The following is a 20,477-nucleotide window of genomic DNA, read 5'->3' as shown; positions in this document are numbered from 1 at the left end:
CCACTCACTAGCATTGGAAACGTGTTTGCGCAGTTTCAATTTATAAACCCAATCTGAATCTAGAAATTTCTCTTAAGGCGACAGCTCAGTTATTACAGCGATATAAAAACGAGGCAGCCGCATAGCAACATGCTTCAGGTTGGTTAAACTCGCTCTGACGTCAAGCAAAAATGAGAAGTCTCTGGTTGGTCGAATTCGGCGCCTTTTTGTACCAATCAGCAGTAAACGTGGCTCGATTCAAAACGTAAAGGATAGGGGGTGGTTAGCGGCGCACTTTGTGTGTGACTAAGCGGTCGCTATAACCGGCAGGAGGAGGAGCTGGGAATCAAAGCCAACCGCGGCATCGCCGCTAGGAGTCAACAAGTACCGACAATATGTCCTGTAAGAACATTTACTACTCGGACAAATACACAGACGAGAAGTATGAGTACAGGTAATGTAGCGGCGGAGCTGTGCACCACATGGAATTGAACAATTAAGAAGATAACACGTGATTATTTGTAATTTTGTACTTGACTGTCGTGATTAGAAAGTATAACTGGTTGTCACGCTTACGATGTCACTATGAGTCTCAGATTTTTTTCTGGACAGCTATTACGTACTTCCAACTATTATTATTAGTGACGCTTGTATTCAAATTACAGTTTATGTAGCAGGTGACTGTGCACACAAACAAAACTGAGGTAATTTTTGCGTTTACAAGTTGTATGCAAACTTATGGTGGCTTCGTTCCAGAAAGAAGTAACATTTGTTTGGCTTTTGTGGCAAAAATAAACTGCATATTCTGTTTCTTGCCCTCTTTTGGTCAGTCCCACCCTGTTGTGGAGAGTTCTTAAATAAACATAAGCCCCACGCATGTTATATGTCCGAATAAGCTATGATATGGGCTGGGGGGGAGATTGAATGAACCACTGTTAGTGTTTTTTTGTTTTGTTTTTTACAGCATTTACTGAATGCTTGGTTTTTGTGATTTGAATAAAGAAAAGTTGTGGAAAACTGACCTAATTCGGTAAAGCATTAATTTTAGCACTATAACCCTGCCAGTTTATTAAGACCAACAAAGGCAAATACTGCTCAGGACTGCTGATTGGTTCACCGACAGTGTATGCAACAGACCAGCGGTTGTAAGGTAGTGCTTTGAATGTGTGTAACCCTTTTGCAAATGTTTCAAGAGTGCTGACAAGATCGGCTGCAGGCAGTTTACCATATGCTCATAGTTAACAGAAACCTGCATTTGGACGGCTACTACATATTCTGGCTAGATGCTACTAAAGTGTGGGGTGGATCCACATGGTTTGGAACAGAAGGGGGACACCTTAGGATGAGGAGCCATCTACAATGGGAGTAGATTCACAGGATAACCTGATGTCATCATTCACTTCCTAGAGGACTAAATTCTAAACTTCAGACATGAAATCGTGATTTAAACATGTTATTCTTGTATCACAATTTTGATTCTCCTACCTCCTTTAAAAGGGATTCACTGCATTTTTTTTTTCTTGCATGCAAGTGCTATTTTTAAAAGCATTTTATTTTTAAGGGTAATTAGACTGATATATTTACTTTCTAATTTACTCCCAATATCAAATTTTCTTCATTCTCTTGGTGTCTTTATTTGAAATGCAAAAATGTAAGTTTAGATGCCGGCCCATTTTTGGTGAAAAACCTGGGTTCTTGCTAATTGGTGGATACATTCATCCACCAATAAAGTGCTGTCCAGATGGCTGAATCAAACTTAGATGTGTTTTTTTTTTTTTTTTAAATGACTAGAGAACTAAGAAAAATTAATAGGAGTAAATTAGAAACTTGCTTATAATCGCATGCTCTCTGAATCTTGAAAGAAAAAAAATTAGGTTCAGTGTCCCTTTAACTCCATTTGCAGTGTTAAACATAGCTTTTCCGTATTGCTAGTGATAAAATCACATGCTCTAAACCACTAGCATTTGTCGCTTTATCACTATAATGGTCCTTGGATGTTGAGGCATGATGTCAGTGTCCACCAATAAACCAGTAGATCTGCTTATCAGCCAGTGAGCACTCAAAAATTAAAGGGACATAAAACCCACTTTTTAAACTTTCCAATTAGGTCTATCAATGTTTGCTTTATTCTTTTGGTTTCCTTTATTGAAGGAGCAACAATGCATTTCTGGTAGTTTGCTGCACACATTTAAAGCTATTGATTAATTAGAGGTATAGTTGCAGCTAGCTCCTGAGCCTACCTATGTATACTTGTCAAGATACTAAGTGGCTGAAGCAAATTGGATAATAGAGGTATAATGGAAAGTTGTTTAAAATTGTATGCACTCTGAATCATGACAGAATATTTTAGGGATACATGTCTCATTGCACTTCCTGTTTGTTTAAAATAGATGTAGTGTAACTTTTTTTTTTTTTGTGCGGAACGTTTAACATGTTTAAATTGTACTTTCATATGAAATGGTTGTGTTTTTTGTTTCCTTTTTTGATGTGCAATGCATGATGTTATCTTGTACATCTACTCCCCATTGTGGATGACAACCATGTCTCCATCCTGAGAACCCTCCAGCCAGAACACGTGATGTCACAGGGGGCTTGAATACCACGCTGATGCAGCTTTAGAAAGTTTTGGGGGCATTGAAAGCCTGTGTTTCATCCCCCGGGCCACTTACAATGATGACAAGTGACCCATCGTTTTAAAGAGGGGAGTTGCTTGCCCTTGTAAGAAGCAGGAGTGCTTAAACTATTTTTCTTTGCATAAATGTTTTGTAGATCCATTTATACAGCCCACCTGGTAGTGTTTTTGTAACAAATGTATAGTTTTTGCTCAATATTTTTTTTAATAACGTGCTGATTTTTAGACTCCTAGCCAAGCCCCAAAGCTTGTTGTTTACTGATGTATACAGACTTCAGATTGCTTCCGTTTGTATAATGGGGCTTTTCATTATGCAATGGAGGGGTGTCTAACAGAGCGCCTGTGTACCATCTTCCTTGTTTTGGCTACAATTGATCCCTCGTTTGAAAAGGGCAGACTCGGTTGTTTGAAATGGTCTCTTTTCACTCTAGGATGCAGTTGATTGCTTAGTGATGGTAAATCAGAGTATTTAAAATAAAACTCTAGGATTTGCCATCCCTAAAAATAAATAGGACTTTAAATCATTGGCTTAAAAAAAAAAAAAACCTGCTCTTCTCTCCATGAGCCAAAGTTTTCAACTCTAATCCAATGGCTGTGTTAGTCATGGTCGGTGTTCTGCATGCTAGCATGGCTATTGAGAAAAGAGCTATGTGCCACGGGCGACCAGAGCTACTGAGTTCAGCGATGAGACGGCAGCACAGAAAGGGTTAGTTTACACCCCTTGTTTTGTTTAAAAAATGATGACAATTCCTGTTTATTTTTAGTGATGGTAAAATATATTTATAATACACACTCTGATTTACCATCATGTTAAAGGAATACATATAAACAGATTTTGCTGAACAGTTCCTAAAAGTATAATCTTACCTATTTCGTAGGATAGCCTTATGCTTATCCCAGACATTCTTGAAGTCCCCCCCCCCCCCCCCTACAGTTTCTCTTTACTGTCTCTTGGTTAAATTTATTCCATGAATCAAGGGGTCATGAAACATTTTTTCTCTTTTTCCTTTTATGATTAAGATAGAGAATACAATTAAAAAATGCTTCCAATTTACTAAAATCACATTTGTCTTTTGTTGAAGAGATCTATATAGGTAGTGTGCACATGTCTAGGGCTCTACATGACAGGAGATATTGCTGTCATCTGCTAATGTAGAATAATGTGGGAAAACGGACGTGCAGACTCCTCAACTTCTGCTTTTGAACAAAGGATAACAAGATAATGAAGAAAATTTGATAGTTTAAAATTGTATGTTACCTGAATCATGTGAATTTGGGGTATAATGTCCCTTTTAACAATGGTCCTTTTTTTGGTGGCTACCACGGAAGCCTTCATCTATCATATTCCAGATTTGATTGATGTAATAGTTTCTCTCTCTCTCCCCCCCCCCACCCCACAAACCAGTGTTAAAGGGTCAACTCAAAACATTTTATAGTTTAACCCCTTAATGACCGGACCATTTTTCAATTTTCTTACCCTTAATGACAATGGCTATTTTTACATTTCTGCAGTGTTTGTGTTTAGCTGTAATTTCCCTCTTACTCATTTACTGTACCCACACATATTATATACCGTTTTTCTCGCCATTAAATGGACTTTCTAAGGATACCATTATTTTCATCATATCTTATAATTTCCTATAAAAAAAATATAAAATATGAGGAAAAAATTGAAAAAACACACTTTTTCTAACTTTGACCCCCAAAATCTGTTACACATCTACAATCACCAAAAAACACCTATGCTAAATAGTTTCTAAATTTTGTCCTGAGTTTAGAAATACCCAATGTTTACATGTTCTTTACTTTTTTTGCAAGTTATAGGGCCATAAATACAAGTAGCACTTTGCTATTTCCAAACAACTTTTTTTCAAAATTAGCGCTAGTTACATTGGAACCCTGATATCTGTCAGGAATACCTGAATATCCCTTGACATGTATATATTTTTTTTTAGAAGACAACCCAAAGTATTGATCTAGGCCCATTTTGGTATATTTCATGCCACCATTTCACCGCCAAATGTCATCAAATAAAAAAAAAAAGTTCACTTTTTCACAAATTTTGTCACAAACTTTAGGTTTCCCACTGAAATTATTTACAAACAGCTTCTGCAATTAAGGCACAAATGGTTGTAAATGCTTCTTTGGGATCCCCTTTGTTCAGAAATAGCAGACTTATATGGCTTTGGGGTTGCTTTTTGGTAAGTAGAAGGCCGCTAAATGCTGCTGCGCACCACACGTAAATTATGCCCAGCAGTTAAGGGGTTAAATTAGGTAGCTTGTAGGGAGCTTGCAGGGTTAATTTTAGCTTTAGGGTAGAGATCAGCCTCCCACCTGACACATCCCACCCCCTGATCCCTCCCAAACAGTTCTCTTCCCTCCCCCACCCCACAATTGTCCCCGCCATCTTAAGTACTGGCAGAAAGTCTGCCAGTACTAAATAAAAGGAGTTTTTCTTTTTTTTAATAAAAAAAAATAAAATGTTTTAGCTGTGATGGACTCCTGCCTTAGCCCCAACCTCCATGATCCCCCCCCCCCCCCCCAGCTCTCTAACCCTCTCCCCTACCTAATTGCCGCCATCTTGGGTACTGGCAGCTGTCTGCCAGTATCCAATTTGCCCCCCAAAAAAGTGTTTTTTTTATTATCTTTTATTGCCATTTTAATTTTTTCTGTAGTGTAGCAGCCCCCCACAATACCCCAACCCCCTCCCCCTCCCAGATCCTTATATATTTATTTTTTCCTCCCTCTTCCCTGCTCATTGGTGTCAGTGTGGGTAGCTAATCGGGCACGCGCGCCCCCGCACGCTCCCGGCACCCGGCGTGCACATTGCACTTACAGGAGCCGGATGCCGGGTAGCGATGGGCCGCCCACCCGCCTCCCTGTTGCGCTCCCACCCACCAACGAACCGGCACCATCGCTACCGGTGCAGAGAGGGCCACAGAGTGGCTCTCTCTGCATCGGAGTCTTCTGAAAGGGTATTGCAGGATGCCTCCATATGGAGGCATCACTGCAATACCCTGAGAGCTGCTGGAAGCGATTGCGATCGCTTCCAGCACTCTCTTAGACAACTGACGTACCAGGTACGTCTATTGTCATTAACTGTAAGTTAATGCATGACGTACCTGGTACGTCAGTTGTCATTAAGGGGTTAAAAGGATAGATAATCCCTTTTTTTTCTTCATAAATGGGAAAGAGTCCACAACTGCATTCATTACTTTTGGGAATTCATAACATGGCCACCAGGAGGAGGCAGACACGCCAGTCAAAGGCTTAAATACCTCTCCCACTAACTCCATTCCCCTCCCCCCCCCCCCCCCCCCCCCCCGTCATTCTTTGCCTTTCGTCCCAGGAGGTTGGCAGAAAAGTGTTAGAAGTTTTGAATTAGTCTCTTATGGAGGGTAATACCCTTCGGCCTGGGACTGGAGTTTTAAGTAGTCCTGTCAGCCTTTCAGTGAGAGGTAGTCTTTCTGCAAAACCATCCCGACTCATAACGGCTCCACAAGCAATCGGCGTTTAGTTTCACTGCCTGCTTTCTTCTCTCAAGTCCATGGCGGAAGCGTTGCTACTATCTGTCACACTTGAAGTGCCATGTTCCTGTTCCACGGCATAGATTCCAATCGTTTCATTTTTACTTTCTTCATGAAATGTACTGTATTACAGATGTATTCCAGAGGGGCTACCACCTAGTGGGACTAACTTATAGCAAAAGGTCTGTGAGGCTCCTTTTGTATCTTGGAATCAAGGGTTAATATCTCCTGAGGGGGGTTATTGAACAGGGGGCTTATGTTTATTATGATTAAACCTGCTTATGTGTAGTGTGAGGTTTTTTTTTTTTTTCTTGTGGAACATAACTGCTTTTGGAAAATGACAGTGTTATGGTCGGGCACACTTTTTTGGACACTACGGTTCTCCTGGTGACCGGGTGTGATCATGTTTTTGGCCTCTATTTCCGCATTCCTGACCGTGTTAGGATTGGTTACTATTTGGTTTAAAGCTCATGTTGGTTTTATATTACCTTTGGGAATTTTATCTGGAATCGATGCTCGCAATTGTTTGTTCGCACTGTTCTAAAGAAGTTAGTTCTGGACGTGTTTTAGTCCTATGTTTGTCTGCTGTTTCTCCCTCTAGGGGGATTTCATGCAGCCTTGACAGTGAGGGCCCTTGGTTTCCGGCTGGTCCTGATTGATTAGGCCTTAAGACAGAAGGATCTTAACCCAGACACCTGGCGCAGAGTGCTTCACATTATTTGTTCTTGGTTTTTCTTTAACAAGTTTCAGCTAAGCAATCTGAGAGGACCTTAGGGTCTGTGGGGGATTGGTTCAGTTCTCCATAAGCCTTTCATGTTGGTAGACTGCGACAAACCTCAATTGATTCTGTTTTTCTGTCGGGTCTTGGAGTGCCTCCTTCCCCACGTGGGTGGACTTTGAACCCCCTTGCTACTAGTTTTAGCAGTCTTGCCTTCAGGGGCTCTTTGGAATTGTCCCTTTTGAGGTTCTCTTCTTTCGGGTCGAGACTTCAGGACTTTGTCTGTTTCTACTTGATGGATTTTGCCGTCTAATTTAGGAAGTGAGGGCTGTGTGGCTTTTTCCTACTTCTGGGAGTTAGTCGTCTCCATATCAGGGATGATAGGCTGTATTGTCTCCAAGCTTTGTTTAGGAGGGTTTTTTTTTTTTTTTCTTCTACTGGGGTTTGGTATGCTCTGCATTTATCTTTCTTGGATGTGGTCCTCCTGGTTATGTATCCCGAGTACTATGGAGACTAGCCTTTGTTCTACTCTCTACCTTAGGTTGACTGTCCTTGAGGTTTTTCTCTTGGACTTCCTGTGTGTTGTCCTTGGGTTACAGAGTATTTGCACATCTTTCGCGCCCTAGCTCATTTTTGGAGCATGGACTCCTGCTAGGGGGATCTTCCCTTGGGCTGGGAATTACAGGTGAGTCTTGTTCCTGTTCTCCGGTTTAGTCTGGTTATCTTCCTCTGTGGTAGTTTGTGTTCCCTAGGAGGTTTTTTTTTATTTTATATATATATATATATATATATATTTCTGGGGCCCAGGCTTCTTGTCTTGGATCCTTTATGGATGTCTGGGTACTTATGATCTTGCAGACTGGTTCTGGGTGACCCAGTTGTTCCTGGAAACGCAAGCTTTAGCTTAATGGCTAGCTCGGTGAGCCTGCAAGCAGCTGAGCCACGCTTTGCGTTCACCTTTGGGTGCTGGCATGTTTCTTTATGGCCTGTTTTGTCCTTGGAAAGTGTCCCGCAATGGTTTAGTTGTAGGCTTTGCGGGTTTGTAAGCTGATAGTTAAGAGTTCAATTCCAGTTTTGGCTACATGTTCTTCACAGTGCATGTCCTTTCACTTTGTGGTGGTTCTGTGATACAACAGTTTGCACATAGACTTTTATGAAGTGCGTTCAGGGAGTGTTTATTTTTTTTTTTTTTTTTTCCTCTGTTCGATCAACTGTGGTGTCTGGATGAATTTAATTCGGTCCGTGGTTTGATCAGACTGACTTTCCTGTCTTGCGGGCATGTGCACTGTCCTTTCCCCTTTGAGTGGGTAGTTATCTTCCTTAAGAGGTGGGGGTTTCCTCTCTCGGGAGGGTCGTTGTCCTGCCCTATGTGCAGGAGGTTGTAACAGGTGCTAGAGGATAGCAGTCTGCTGTTCTGGGACTTGTCCTGTTCCAACTATGGAAGTTGAAGTCTCCATGTCGGGACTGTTATAGAGTTGTGCCAGGTCTTCTCAGGGAGCTACTGCACTTTTCTCTGTTCAGGTCCTAGGGGGTTCTCCTTGGAGTCCGTATATTGGAAGAGCGGATTGGGTTGGCACCTGAGCTCTGTTGGGGCGGGTGAGTTCCTCCCATCTCTCCATTCCCTGGGGGCTTGTGTTTTTTTTTTTTTTTTTTTTTTTCTGTTCCCCTGTCTTTCAGACGCTCCTGTCGCCTGGGCTGGTAATTGGAGCAGGATCTGTTGCTCTGCTGCTTCGTCCGTGGGTCTTAGAGGTACAATGAGCCTCCTTTTTAAGTCTGTCTTCTCCACGTTCAGGATCTGTGGGAAGGACTGACGTGTCTTGGATAGCCTGTGACGTATCCACTGCTTAGTGGATGCTCATCAGTCTGGCGGTTTGAAACCTATCTTCAGCTGCTCTTTACTTGCCCTGCAAGTTTTTCATTTTTCAGAGTCCTCTTTGGATGACTGTAGCATGCAGTGTTTTGTCTCGGGTGTTTACCTATTTGTGCTACATGTGGTTTCGGTTTCTGAAGATTTAGATATTAAGAGTTTTCTTGGTTTCAGTGTCCCCTCTAGCTTGTGTATTTTCCCAAAAGTAATGAATGCAGCTGTGGACTCTTTCCATTTATGAAGAAAAACTTAAATTATGCTTACCTGATTTTTCTTTTCTTCAGAGTCCACAGCTCCCCGCCCTTATTTTTTTTTCTGTGTGGCATCTGTTTTTATTTTTCTTGCACCTTTTTAACCCTGATATTTCTTCTATTGTTCCTTATCCTCGGCAGAATGACTTGGGGGAAGTGGGAGAGGTATTTAAGCCTTTGGCTGGGGTGTCTTTGCCTTCTCCTGGTGGCCAGGTTCTGAATTCCCAAAAGTAATGAATGCAGCTGTTGACTCATTCCATCTGAAGAAAAGAGAACTTTCAGGTTAGCATAATTTAAGTTATTACCCATTTGCACAGAAAACATGGTTATATTAATTCACTCGCAGAAGAAGCCAAACTTTTAGAAAATTGTACGTTCACGTGGTCTGTATTTCATGTCAGGTTAGCGTAGTCGGATATGAAAATATGCAATCATGTGTGCGCACGGGTAGTGTTTGACGCCCCCCGTGCTTCTCTCGACTTCTATGGGGGGGGGCACCTAACGCACTACACACGTGCAAACATTCTCATGTGCGACTAACCTGACGTCAAATATTAATTCACATTACAATGTTCTTCAAATAGCAGAATATGTTGTGTTTATTCATAAATAAATGTTTCTACATATCTGTATTTTGGTACAATATATATTTTTATAACGTGTGTTCCATTTGCGGTGTATCAGAATAACCTTTTCTGTTTTTTTTTTTTTTGTTTTTTTTTTTTTTTCTCCCTCCTCCTCCTCTCCCCCCCCCCCCCCCCCCCCCCCCAGTCATGTGCAGTAATTACAATAGCCAGTAGGTGGAGCTGTCTGCTTGTTTTGCAGTTAAGTTGTGCAACTTAACAGGTCTGAAATTGATCTGTGTACACAGAGCAGACATTGGCTATCGAGCAGCCACTTCTCTATTTCTGTCCAGCAGCTGGAGGTGAGGGTGCCTAACTGCCTATTAATCACTGCAGATTGAAATTCATAGAATAGGTGCAAAACCAATATTTAACAATGCAGAGAACTGATTGCAGAAAAATGCAAGAAAAAAAAATAATTTTGTTCTTTAAACTTAGTTTGATGCAGTCTGGATTATTTTATTAGGTGCTGTTAACAAATGTTTGTTAATTAAACTTGGTTTGATACAATCTATATTAGGTTTATAATTCTGTTTAGCATTTAAAGTCCTCATTTCAAAGCTTTAAAAATAATGTATTAGATGTTACTTATGACAATTTTGAGAGGAGCCTGGAACCCAGCTCCCTCACTTCCCATTGACTTACATTATAAACTGGGTTTAAATTGGGTTTCGATTTACAACCATTCCTCCTGGAACCTAACTCCGGTGTAAAGTGAGGGCTACCTGTGTGTCTGAGACCTCACATCTTTGAGCCCTTAAAACCTTTTTTTGTGCAATATTTTTTTAAAAAATGTATTAGATGGTTGTCACAAATACCTCAGGGTTTAGCTACTAAGGGGTTAATTCTGTTTAGTTCGTGAACTAAAAAGTTATTTGCTTTTCAAGATGAACTGTGTTGTCTTGTGCTCTGTTTCTTTGAATGCCAGGAGCCTCATAAATACTTTGTAGTATACACAGGATAGAGCTTTACGGCTCAGACTGTCAGCAGAAGGCATGATAGAAAACAGTGCCTCAGTCGCAGAAACTGATAAGGTCAATAAAGGGACATGGGTATATATGTTTAAAACCTATGACCTTAAATTAAGGGAAGTATGACAACCCTGTCATATCTGGTATCAAACCGTTGCTCACAAAGTAAGAAAGAGACTGCCGGTCAGTATAACTGAAATTAGATTTACCCAGCAGAAATTATAATAGTTTTTAAATTTCAGGCAAAAACTTAGTTCATTGAAAGTCATAAAGACGGGGTTTCTTAGCCCGCCCAGGAGGGTGTGGTCAGGCAACTTGATCTCTGGAAAATAGGTACAAGATTCTTATTTTTTAACTTTAAGATTGTTCATTCTACAAGGGAGGCTTCCACAGCGTGAGTGACCATTTTCTCTTGCCCATCTCCCTGGGGGCAGACTTATAAGATAGGAAAGTATTAGGTCTGTTATTTTCTTTTTATTTTAACCGGTTTGCTGTGTGTAATTGTATTTAACTTTTTATTAATAATGCATTGTGCATAATATTTTTGGCATAATTCCGTAATTGTTGGCCTTTGTCTAATAATTGAACCAGGTTACTGAAAGAGACTGGAATATTAGAACTGTATAATTTGGGTTATTCTCAGCTAAATTGTATTCAGAGTTAATGTGTAAGTCTGGGTTTTTCCTTAGGATTTTCCCTTTAATAAATCATAAGTGGTGGCAGTGTTTGAGCTAGATTGCATAGTTAGTTTAGTGTGGGTGGCATTAAAGGGGAGTTTTGGGCTGCTTTTTTTTTTTTTTTTTTTTTTTTTTTTTTTTGTGACAATGTAACCACAGCTCCGAGGATGCGCTAACCTGATGAGCGTTAACGTTCGTTGTGCTCAAGTGATCACTTTTTACTTTCAACTTGTAATACGAGCAGTAAACCCCTTATCACTCGTGTGCAAACTTTAGCGCTCCACTTGTATTCTGGCCCAAAAATGTTTTTCATGTTTCAGAGCACGTCAGTCTTCTTCTTTTTTTCTTTTTTTTTTTTTCCCCTTCACAAATGTGATTATGCACCCACTTATGCTAAGTGAACTTTTTGAAATTATAGATTTAAAGGGACAGTAAAGTTCACAACTTTAATTATTCAAATAGCGCATGTCATTTTAAACAACTTTCCAATTTACTTTTATCAACAATTTTGTTTTGTTCTCTTGGTATTCTAGTTGAAAGCAAACCTAGGAAGGCTCATATGATCATTTTTAAGCCCTTGAAGGCCGCCTCCTTTTATTTATATATATATATATATATATATATATATATATATATATATATATTTATTATTTTTCACAGCCGGGGAGAGCTAGCTCATGTAGGCCACTGCACTAATTGGCTAAAATGCAAGTCAATAGATAATAACTAAGCCATGTGATATGGGGCGGTCAGAAGATGCTGATAAGTTAGTCACAGAAGTAAAAAATCTATTAATATAACAGTGTTTGTTATGCAGAACTGGGGAATGGGTACTAAAGGGATTATCTATCTTTTTAAGCAATTCTGGTATTGACTGTCCCTTTAATAACTTATGTGTTTTGAAGGAAATTAAACCATTAGTGATGCTCTCAAAGTTTGCCCCATAGCTTCCAGTAACTAACCTTTTGAACTATCTAATGACGTTTTGTTCACAACAGGAAATAGTTAAGCTTTAGTTTTCCTTTATGGGATTTAATTTAGACAATGCTAGTTTTTATCAACTGCTTCACCGCTAACGACACACTTGCAGTGTGTATATATCTATATCTCAATATATCAAGGGTTATTGATATCTTCAATAAAACATTTTTTTATTTTTTTTTTTCAACAGGCATGTTATGTTGCCAAAAGAGTTGGCAAAGCAAGTCCCAAAAACACATCTGATGTCAGAAGAAGAGTGGCGACGGCTTGGTGTACAGCAAAGCCTTGGTTGGGTCCATTACATGATTCATGAGCCAGGTAAGTTATTCAATTTAGTGACACAGTTCACCTATTACATCGGGTAACACAGGGGTGTATTTGCTGGTAGTGCCATCGTTTTTTTTTTTTTTTTTTCGTTTTTAAAGTTATGTCTATTGGTTTGCATTTTGGGAAAATTAAATCTAAGTCCTAAGGTAAGAGGGAAGTGACTTCCTAGCAGTTGTGGCTCCTGGGATTTTGTCAAGATCTGACCTAAAAGTATGATGTCTGGGTAGTAGTTAAAGGACCGTTAAAGTCAGCGTAAAATTTTTAAATATTGAAAATGAAACTTTATTGCAATATACATTATTTTGCTGTAAATACATAAAATTTGTACCTGTTCCACTTTCTCCCAGTTGAAGATGGTCTCCCTTTTATTTATTAATGAAGTTTTGTTTAGCACACCTTACAAAAAGTTTATATACACATCTTTCGGAGTGCTGCCAGTGTGACCAAATGGTTACACAACAGTGGGCATTAGAACACATCCATTTGCAAATAAACAAATTTCTCTTGTAAGGTGTATCCAGTCCACGGGTTCATCCATTACTTGTGGGATATTCTCCTTCCCAACAGGAAGATGCAAGAGGACACCCACAGCAGAGCTGTCTATATAGCTCCTCCCCTAACTGCCACCCCCAGTAATTCTCTTGCAGCTCTCGACAAGAAAGGAAGTATCAAGAAATATGTGGTGACTTAGTGTAGTTTTACCTTCAATCAAGAGTTTGTTATTTTTAAACAGTACCGGCGTTGTTTCTCTCAGGCAGAAATTAGTAGAAGAATGCCTGGAGATTTGATGATCTTAGCGGTTTGTAACTAAGGTCCATTGCTGTTCTCACACACAACTGATGAATATGGGAAAACTTCAGTTGGGGGGGGAACGGCCTGCAGATTACCTGCTTTGAGGTATGTTCAGTATTTTTATTTCTAGAGAGAGGAATAAGTTTTAGAAAATGCTGACAGAGCCTTGTGTATTTGAGGTAAGCCTGATGCAGTGATTTAACAGCGACTGGGATCATGCTTACATAACATGGTAATACTCATGTTAATATTCATATTGCTTAGTGACAAAAAGTTTACATGATTTCAAATAAATAGGACGGTTTTTTTTTTCTGAGGGAGATAAGTCTTTATTTGGGGCCTAGTTTCCACATAGTCAGATACTCCTAAGAGTATTTTCTTAAGGCCCCTCTGACATCCAGTACTTGGTGGGAGGGGCCTATTTTAACGCTCTAACTGCGCAGTTTTAATACAGACTGAGACATCCAGCTTCCCTAGAAGAGTCATTTCTGCACAAAATCGTATTTAAGGGCAGGTAGGAGCCGCAGCAGAGCTGTGGCATGGTGCTTAATTGATTTTTAACTTTTTTTCAATCCGGTTTGGGGCCTAAGGGGTTAATCATCAATTTGCAAGTGGGTGCAATGCTGCTTTAGTCCCTAATTCACACTGTAAAAATGTCGAAGATTTTACTGTATTTTTTCACTGTTTTGCAGTTTAAGTGCTAGATTTTTTTCTCTTAAAGGTACAGTAACGTTTTTGTTTAATTGCTGTTTCACCTTTATTAAAGTGTTTTCCAAGCTTGCTTGTCTCATTACTAGTCTGTTAAACACGTCTGACATAGAGGAAACTCCTTGTTCAATATGTTTGGAAGCCATTGTGTAACCCCCTCTTAGAATGTGTACCAAATGTACTGATATTTCTATAAACTATAAAGACCATATTATGGTGCTTAAAGATTTATCTCCAGGGGATTCTCTGACTGAAAAGAGGGAGATTATGCCATTTAGCTCTCCCCATGTGTCAGAACCTAAAACTCCCGCTCAAGTGACGCCAAGTACATCTGGCGCGTCTAATTCTTTTACCTTACAGGACATGGCGGCAGTAGTGAATGCTACCCTCACAGAGGTATTCTCCAAACTGCCAGGGCTACAAGGAAAGAGAGACAGCTCTGGGGCTAGAATTAATAGAGCTTTCTGACGCTTTATTGCCTGTCCGATATACCCTCACAATGCTCAGAAGCCGAGGCAGGTGAGCTTCTATCTGTGGGTGACATTTCAGACTCAGGGAAGGCGTTACTTCAGTCTGATTCTGATATGACAACGTTTAAATTTAAGCTTGAACACCTCCACTTATTGCTTAGGGAGGTTTTAGCGACTGGATGACACTGACCCCATTGTGGTTCCAGAGAAATTGTGTAAAATGGACAAATACTTTGCAGTACCTGTTCACACCGATGTTTTTCCAGTCCCTAAGAGGTTTTCGGATATTAGTACAGGTGGCCTTAGTCTTACAACGGTTCAATTTACACAGTTTCAGAATAACTACCTTTTTTTCCAGTCACTTTTTTTCCAGTCATGTGACTGCTATTGAGAAGCAGTGCCTTTATTAAAATAGCCAGTAGGTGGAGGTTTCCGCTTGTGTTGCAGCAAAGCAACACAATGAATCAGTTTAACCAGACCTGAGCTATCGAGCAGATTTCAAAGGAACAAGATTTCCAGTCTATAAATCAGTCCAGATTGGAATGCATAGAAATAACTGTTTGCAGAAAAATGCAAGTGAAGTCTGTGTTTGATTATTTTATTAGGTTTATAATGCTTAGCATTTAAAGTCTTCATTTCAAAGCTTTAAAAATAATGTATTAGGTGTTACGACAATTTTGAGAGGGGCCTGGAACCTAACTCCCTCACTTCCCATTGACTTACATTATAAACTGGGTGTCAATTTACAACGGTTTCGATTTACAACCATTCCTTCTGGAACCTAACCCCGGCGTAAACTGAGGGCTACCTGTACTAAGGAATGGGATAGACCAGGTGTGCCGTTCTCTCCCCCTCCTGCTTTTAAAAAGAGGTTTCCCATAGATGCCACCATACGGGACTCGTGGCAGATGGTTCCTAAGGTGGAGGGAGCAGTCTCCACCCTAGCTAAGCGTACAACTATCCCCGTCGAGGACAGTTGTGCTTTCCTAGATCCTATAGATAAAAAATTGGAGGGTCTCCTTAAGAAAATTTTTATACATCAAGCTTTTATTCTCCAGCCTCTTGCATGCATTGCCCCAGTTACTGCTGCAGCGACTTTTTGGTTTGAGTCTCTTGAGGAGGCTCTACAGGTGGAGAACCCCATTAGACGATATTCTAGACAGGATTAAAGCTCTTAAGTTAGCTAACTCCTCCTCGGCTAAGAATTCAGGTTTTGTCATTTTGGCGCGTAGGGCGCTATGGCTTAAGTCCTTGTCAGCAGACGTTACTTCAAAGTCTAAGCTTCTTAATATCCCCTCCAAGGGACAGACCCTGTTCGGGCCTGGTCTGAAGGAGATCATTTCTGATATTACTGGAGGAAAAGGTCACGCCCTTCCTCAGGATGGGTCCAATAAGTTAAGGACCAGACAGAATAATTTTCGTTCCTTTCGAAACTTCAAGAGTGGCGCAGCTTCAGTTTCCTCTAATGCAAAACAAGAGGGAAATTTCACCCAGTCCAAACCAGTCTGGAGACCTAACCAGGCTTGGAATAAGGGGAAGCAGGCCAAGAAACCTGCGGCTGTCTCTAAGACAGCATGAAGGAGTAGCCCCCGATCCGGGACCGGATCTAGGGTGGGGTGCAGACTCTTCGCCCAGGCTTGGGCAAGAGACGTCCAGGATCCCTGGGTATTAGTGTTTCCCAGGGATATCTTCTGGACTTCAAAGCTTCTTCTCTAAAGGAGATTTCATCTCATAATTATCTGTAAAACCAGATAAAGAGAGGCATTCTTACGTTGTGTTCAAGACCTGCTGGTTATGGGAGTGATCTTGGATCTCAATATCCTAAACAAATTTCTCAGGGTCCCATCCTTCAAGATGGAGACTATCCGAACCATCCTCCCTATGATCCAGGAGGGTCAATATATGACTACTGTGGACTTAAAGGATGCTTATCTCCACATTCAGATTCAGAGATCATCATCAGTTCCTCAGGTTCGCCCTTCTTAGACAGGCATTACCAGTTTGTGGTTTTTCCCTTTGGGTTAGCCACGGCACCAAGAATCTTTACAAAGGTTCTAGGGTCCCTACTGGCGGTTCTAAGGCCACAGGGCATAGCGGTGGCTCCTTACCTAGACGACCTTCTGATATAGGCGTCGACTCTTCAAATCGCCAAGTCCCATACGGACATTGTTCTGGCCTTTCTGAGTTCTCACGGGTGGAAGGTGAACTAAGAAAAGTTTTCTCTCCCCTCTCACAAGAGTTTACTTCCTAGGAACACAGAAAAATTTTAATTTCTACTGAATCTATCAGACAGTGGTCAGGTTATCAAAGCTTCTAACTTCCTGCCGTGCTCTTCATTCCACTTCTCGGCCATCGGTGACTCAGTGTATGGAAGTAATCGGCCTAATGGTAGCGGCAATGGACATAATTCCGTTTGCCCGCCTACATCTCAGACCACTACAACTTTGCATGCTCAATCAGTGGAATGGAGATTACAGATTTGTCCCCTCTGCTAAATCTGGATCAAGAGACCAGGGATTCTCTTTTCTAGTGGTTCTCTCGGATCCATCTGTCCAGGGGAATGAGTTTCCGCAGGCCAGAGTGGACTATAGTCACAACAGATGCCAGCCTTCTGACCTGGTGTGCATTCTGTAACTCCCTGAAGGCTCAGGGTTCGTAGACTCGGGAGGAAGCCCTCCTTCCGATAAACATTCTGGAACTGAGAGCGATATTCAATGCTCTTCAGGCTTGTCTTCAAGTAGCTGCGGTCAGGTTCATCCGATTTCAGTCGGACAATATCACAACTGTAGCCTATATCAACCATCAGGGGGGACAAAAAGCCCCCTGGCAATGTTGGAGGTTTCAAATATAATTCTATGGGCAGAGGTTCACTCTTGCCATCTATCAGCTATCCATATCCCAGGAGTAGAGAACTGGGAGGTGGATTTTCTAAGTTGGCAGACTTTTCATCCGGGGGAGTGGGAGATCCATCCGGAGGCATTTGCCCAGCTGATTCAACTATGGGGCAAACCAGAAGTGGATCTGATGGCGTCTCGTCAGAACGCCAAGCTTCCCTGTTACGGGTCCAGGTCAAGGGATCCCCAGGCAGCACTGATAGATGCTCTAGCAGCGCCCTGGTCCTTCAGCCTGGCTTATGTGTTTCCACCGTTTAATCTGCTCCCTCGTCTGATTGCCAAGATCAAGCAGGAGAGAGCTTCGGTAATTTTTGATAGCACCTGCGTAGCCACGCAGGACTTGGTATGCAGGTCTGGTGGACATGTCATCCCCCCCCCCCCCATGGACTCTCTACCGCTGAGGCAGGACCTTCTACTCCAAGGTCCATTCAACCATCCAAATCTAATTTCTCTGCGGCTGACTGCTTGGAGATTGAACGCTTGATTTTATCAAAACGTGATTTCTCCGAGTCTGTCATTGATGCCTTAATTCAGGCTCGAGAGCCTGTCACAAGGAAAATCTATCATAAGATATGATGTAAATATCTTCATTGGTGTGAATACAAGGGTTACTAATGGAGTAACGTCAGGATTCCTAGGATATTATCTTTTCTCCAAGAAGGATTGGAGAAGGGATTGTAGGCTAGTTCCTTAAAGGGACAGATTTCTGCTCTGTCTATTCTTCTGCACAAGCGTCTGGCAGATGTTCCAGACGTTCAGGCGTTTTGTCAGGCTTTAGTTAGAATCAAGCCTGTGTTTAAACATGTTGCTCCGCCATAGTTTAAATTTAATTCTTAAAGTTCTTCAAGGGGTTCCGTTTGAACCTCTGCATTCCATAGATATAAAGCTTTTATCTTGGAAAGTTCTGTTTCTGGTAGCTATCTCTTCGGCTCAAAGAGTTTCAGAGTTATCTGCCTTACAGTGATTCCCCTTATCTGATATTCCATACAGATAATGTAGTGGTGCGTACCAAACCTGGATTTCTTCCTAAGGTGGTATCTAATTAGAATATCAATCAGGAGATTGTAGTTCCGTCACTGTGTCCTAATCCTTCTTCAAAGAAGGAACGTCTATTACACAATCTTGACGTGGTTCGTGTTTTTAAAGTTTTATTTACAAGCTAGTAAGGATTTTCGTCAAACATCTGCATTGTTTGTTGTCTACTCAGGACAGAGGAGAGGCCAAAAGGCTTCGGCTTCTTTTTGGCTGAGAAGCATAATCCGTTTAGCTTATGAGACTGCTGGCCAGCAGCCTCCTGAGAGAATTACATCTCATTCCACTAGAGTGGTAGCTTCCACATGGGCTTTTAAAAATGAGGCCTCTGAACAGATTTGTAAGGCAGCAACTTGGTCTTCGCTTCATACTTTTTTCTAAATTCTACAAATTTGATACTTTTGCTTCCTCTGAGGCTATTTTTGGGAGAAAGGTCTTGCAGGCAGTGGTGCCATCCGTTTAAGTTCCTGCCTTGTCCCTCCCTTCATCAGTGTCCTAAAGCTTTGGTATTGCTATCCCACAAGTAATGGATGAACCCGTGGACTGGATACATCTTACAAGAGAACAAAATTTATGCTTACCTGATAAATTTCTTTCTCTTGTGGTGTATCCAGTCCATGACCTGCCCTGTCTTTTTAAGGCAGGTGTTTTTTATTGTTAAACTAGTCACCACTGCACCCTATAGTTTCTCCTTTTTCTTGCTTGTCTTTGGTCGAATGACTGGGGGTGGCAGTTAGGGGAGAAGCTATATAGACAGCTCTGCTGTGGGTGTCCACTTGCAACTTCCTGTTGGGAAGGAGAATATCCCACAAGTAATGGATGAACCCGTGGACTGGATACACCACAAGAGACATTTTATCAGGTAAGCATAAAATGTTTTTTTTTTAAATGCTGCAACAAATTGCCTGCAAAAACATCTGCTTTTAAATTTAAAATTTGGATCTTGGTATTTCTAAATAAAAGGGAGGCTGACCATCTTCCATTGGTTAAAGCACCCCACCCAAGCTCAGATGTACTCATGACAGTGTAATGGGGGTGTGTCTTTCCCTCTTTTCCCAGTCTAAATTTCTGCCTGTTTCTAAGCCCCGGCCACTTATCTCAGCATTTTTTTATTTTTCTCTTGTAAGGTGTATCCAGTCCACGGATCATCCATTACTTGTGAGATATTCTCCTTCCCAACAGGAAGTTGCAAGAGGATCACCCACAGCAGAGCTGCTGTATAGCTCCTCCCCTAACTGCCATATCCAGTAATTTTCTTGCAAACTCTCAACATAGCTGGAGGTAGTAAGAGGAAAGTGGTGTAATATAGTTTTTTTTTTTTTTTTTCTCCAACATAGGTGTGTCCGGTCCACGGCGTCATCCTTACTTGTGGGATATTCTCTTCCCCAACAGGAAATGGCAAAGAGCCCAGCAAAGCTGGCCACATGATCCCTCCCAGGCTCCGCCTTCCCCTGTCATTCTCTTTGCCGTTGTACAGGCAACATCTCCACGGAGATGGCTTAGAGTTTTTTAGTGTTTAACTGTAGTTTTTATTATTCAATCAAGAGTTTGTTATTTTAAAATAGTGCTGGTATGTACTATTTACTCTGAAACAGAAAAGAGATGAAGATTTCTGTTTGTAAGAGGAAAATGATTTTAGCAACCGTTACTAAAATCGATGGCTGTTCCACACAGGACTGTTGAGAGGAATTAACTTCAGTTGGGGGAACAGTGAGCAGACTTTTGCTGCTTGAGGTATGACACATTCTAACAAGACGATGTAATGCTGGAAGCTGTCATTTTCCCTATGGGATCCGGTAAGCCATTTTATTACAGACAGTAAATAAGGGCTTCACAAGGGCTTTTTAAGACTGTAGACATTTTCTGGGCTAAATCGATTTATATATAAACATATTTTATACTCCATAGCCTTGAGGAATTATTTTAATCTTGGGAATTTTGTAAAATAACCGGCAGGCACTGTATTGGACACCTTATTCTCTAGGGGCTTTCCCTAATCATAGGCAGAGTCTCATTTTCGCGCCTGTA

At 41.1% G+C, this 20,477-nt stretch overlaps 1 protein-coding gene across 1 annotated transcript in view; it reads left to right on the top strand.

The window, feature by feature from the left end:
- The first annotated feature begins 243 nt into the window (after positions 1-243).
- Positions 244-20,477, top strand: part of CKS2 (CDC28 protein kinase regulatory subunit 2) — a 60,845-nt gene continuing 40,611 nt past the window's right edge. Inside the window, exons 1-2 of the mRNA XM_053702397.1 lie at positions 244-433; positions 12,417-12,544. Coding sequence (XP_053558372.1) covers positions 375-433; positions 12,417-12,544 — 187 coding nt within the window. The 5' untranslated portion in view covers positions 244-374. The remainder of the gene's footprint in view (positions 434-12,416; positions 12,545-20,477) is intronic.

Source organism: Bombina bombina, chromosome 2 (assembly GCF_027579735.1).
Source record: "Bombina bombina isolate aBomBom1 chromosome 2, aBomBom1.pri, whole genome shotgun sequence".
Lineage (NCBI taxonomy): Eukaryota > Metazoa > Chordata > Amphibia > Anura > Bombinatoridae > Bombina > Bombina bombina.
Note: the sequence above shows the minus strand (reverse complement) of the source record. Positions and strands in the feature narration are given on the sequence as shown.